This window comes from Penaeus japonicus, unplaced genomic scaffold (genome assembly GCF_977035675.1).
Source record: "Penaeus japonicus unplaced genomic scaffold, GWHDUDI00000001_assembly GWHDUDI00000008, whole genome shotgun sequence".
NCBI lineage: Eukaryota > Metazoa > Arthropoda > Malacostraca > Decapoda > Penaeidae > Penaeus > Penaeus japonicus.
Window position 1 is genome coordinate 33497301 of NW_028234410.1, and position 2500 is coordinate 33499800.

Sequence of the window (2500 nt, forward strand, 5' to 3'; positions counted from 1 at the left end):
TGCAAAATGCTGGATTGCAACTCACACAACACTGAGAGATATTGATGTATTTGATCCATGGTATTACAGAAAAATACTCAGGATCAGCTGGAAGGAGATATAAAAAAAAGGCATAACCCTCGAGATCACAACTAGAAGTAGAGCGAGCTATAGCAGGCATATATGATAGTCAAAATATAAAGTAATTACGTTGGGCATATGCTCTGAGGGTCATCAGTCGAGCTGTATTTATTTGTGATGGAAAAAATGAGGCAAGGCGGGAGAGCAAAGGGGAACATATGGTTAAAGTCAGAATCGTGTGTCGAGTGAAAGGAAAAACAAAAGAAAACCCAACTTTTGCATCCAGGACCGAACCCCTGATGGTCTTCTCATATCCCACCCATGTTTCTCCTTTATGTTACCCTCTATTCCCTTTTGCACCTCCTTCTCATTCTCTCCTATCCATCCTTTTTTATTTCCTCTTCTCTCATCGAGCTAATCATCGTTACTTTCCCCCTTTTTCTTCAAGCCTTATCTTATCCCTACGTTCTTGCTGTTCCCTTCTAAGCGATCCATGTCTCCCTCACCTTGTACTCTGGCAGTTGCTTGGGGCCTTTGTACACCACGCCCTCTTCCCCTCGTTTCAGCTTGACCAGAAGGGACTCCATTTCCCCCATCTGGAACGTCAAGGCACACTGCTGTTCATCGAAGGGGAACCGCCTGAGGTCAAACTGGCACTGGTGAGAGATCGTGACCTCTTGGCGTAAGGAGAGTCGGTTGTCCTTTCCACGGTATATTGCGGCTACGGGAGTCGGGAAAGGGATAAGGGCGTTAGGGAGGGCGGTGTAAGAAAGGTGGTGAGGGAGGACGAGTGATGAGTGAGATTTGGAAGAAGTATGCAGCATTGCGTATATCGGATGAATGATTATTGATTCATGGTTAACCACTTACATTCACAAACTTGCAAAAAAATATATACACATGAAGTTACTCTCAGAGATCAATTTAATCAGACGACTTAATTTATGAATTCAAAGCAAACCCACCCTCTTTGACCCTAGTATCGTCGTCCGGAAGAGGCTCAGACTCCTTGACGACGACCAAGGCCGCCCGGCGCTCGTTGAAGTCCACCTGACTGCCCGTGTCGTCCGTGATCACGAGACGCGGCTGCCACATGCGAGTTCGGTCCTGCACTAGGTTTCTGCTCTGCTGTTCCTGGAGGTTGTAGTACTGGAGTCTGGAGTCCACCCACTGGAGGACGATGATGACGTCCAGCGCGAGCTTTTGCTCAAGGAGGCTCAGAGTCCGGACGGCGGTGATAGTGAGGTCGAACGTGATGTTGAGATATTCCTGGTTCTTGGGCGGCGGCGGAGGGATGTGCTTTGCGTAGTCGAGGCCGAGGTACACCCGGTCGCACTCGTGTTCGTCGCTCTTGTCGTCACAGTTCACCTGCAGGTCGCAGCGCTGGCTAATCTTGACGCAGGTGCCGTCGTTGCACGTGAAGCTCCCGGCGCCGCACACCGTCATCATGAGATCCATCTCGGTGTCCGGACACACGTCGCCGTCCACCTCCCACCGCTGGAGGCCCACGGGGTAGTCGTCTATGAAGGCGATTTTCATGTGCGCCCTTATGTCGGGATACAGGCGGCTCGTCATGACCCAAGTGAAGTTGTCCCAGAAGACGTTGGCATAGAAGGTTCCCTGGAACATGGGCTTCTGGTTCTTGAGGCCGTGGACGTGGATTTCCCTGTCGAGGCGAGAGTCCCTGCACAGACCTCTAATTCTGATGGAGCTCTTCGGGGCGTTTTCGCAGGCAGTGCACGGCTTGAACCTTGAGCAAAAGGTGGAGTACCAGATTCCTGGGTAGAAGGAGCCGCCCTGGGAGATGCAGCGGCTTGCCTCTGTGATGTACGTGTAACGCTTGTCAAGGTTGTCGTACTGTAGTTTTGCTCCGTCCTTCAGGTTTTGCCATTCGTCAGCTTCCAGGTTTCCCTGAGCTCCAATCCAAACGTTGGTGCTATATGAAGACAGACAAAGCGATTCTACATTCACAGCTAGCCTGAATAACTCATTGTTCTCCTCCTCACTCTCCGGAAGAGCCATAGGCAAGCTAAGCTTTTCACACATCTTTTGGGCCTCGGAGAAAGTCCTCTGCTCCGGCAGCACAATGAATTCCCTCTTCTTCTTCTCGCATAGAATTTCATCTGCCACCTGTGCCACTTCCACATCTCCCAGAATATCCCAGTCCTCTAGATCGTCAAAGGAAGCTAAAAGAACGTCGCCCTCTGGGGTCTCGCCGCAGTTCACATAACTCAGCATCTCCTCTCTGCTAAGAACCCTGGAGAACATCCGCATCTGGGCCATGTCCCCCGAGAACATCTGCCCGATGGAGAACAAGCCTCCTTCCTTGTCCTGTTCTTGGGCGATGACGAGAGTGCCTCCGCCGGGGATGATACGCAGCTTCCCGTCCTCAGACTCCGTCAGGTTCCCGAAGGTAGCCTCCTTGTTGATGACGCCGCCG

General features: G+C 51.4%; 2 protein-coding genes across 2 annotated transcripts in view; both read right to left on the reverse strand.

Annotated features, from left to right (window-relative positions):
- LOC147471493 (serotonin-gated chloride channel mod-1-like) overlaps positions 1–884 on the reverse strand; it is a 2351-nt gene extending 1467 nt beyond the window's left edge. Inside the window, exon 1 of the mRNA XM_086538862.1 lies at positions 567–884. Coding sequence (XP_086394988.1) covers positions 567–884 — 318 coding nt within the window. The remainder of the gene's footprint in view (positions 1–566) is intronic.
- Positions 1–2500, reverse strand: part of LOC147471494 (uncharacterized) — a 5814-nt gene that overhangs the window by 76 nt on the left and 3238 nt on the right. The window contains exon 3 of the mRNA XM_086538863.1: positions 1–2500. This exon is cut by the window's left edge and continues 76 nt beyond it; it is cut by the window's right edge and continues 136 nt beyond it. Coding sequence (XP_086394989.1) covers positions 1003–2500 — 1498 coding nt within the window. The 3' untranslated portion in view covers positions 1–1002.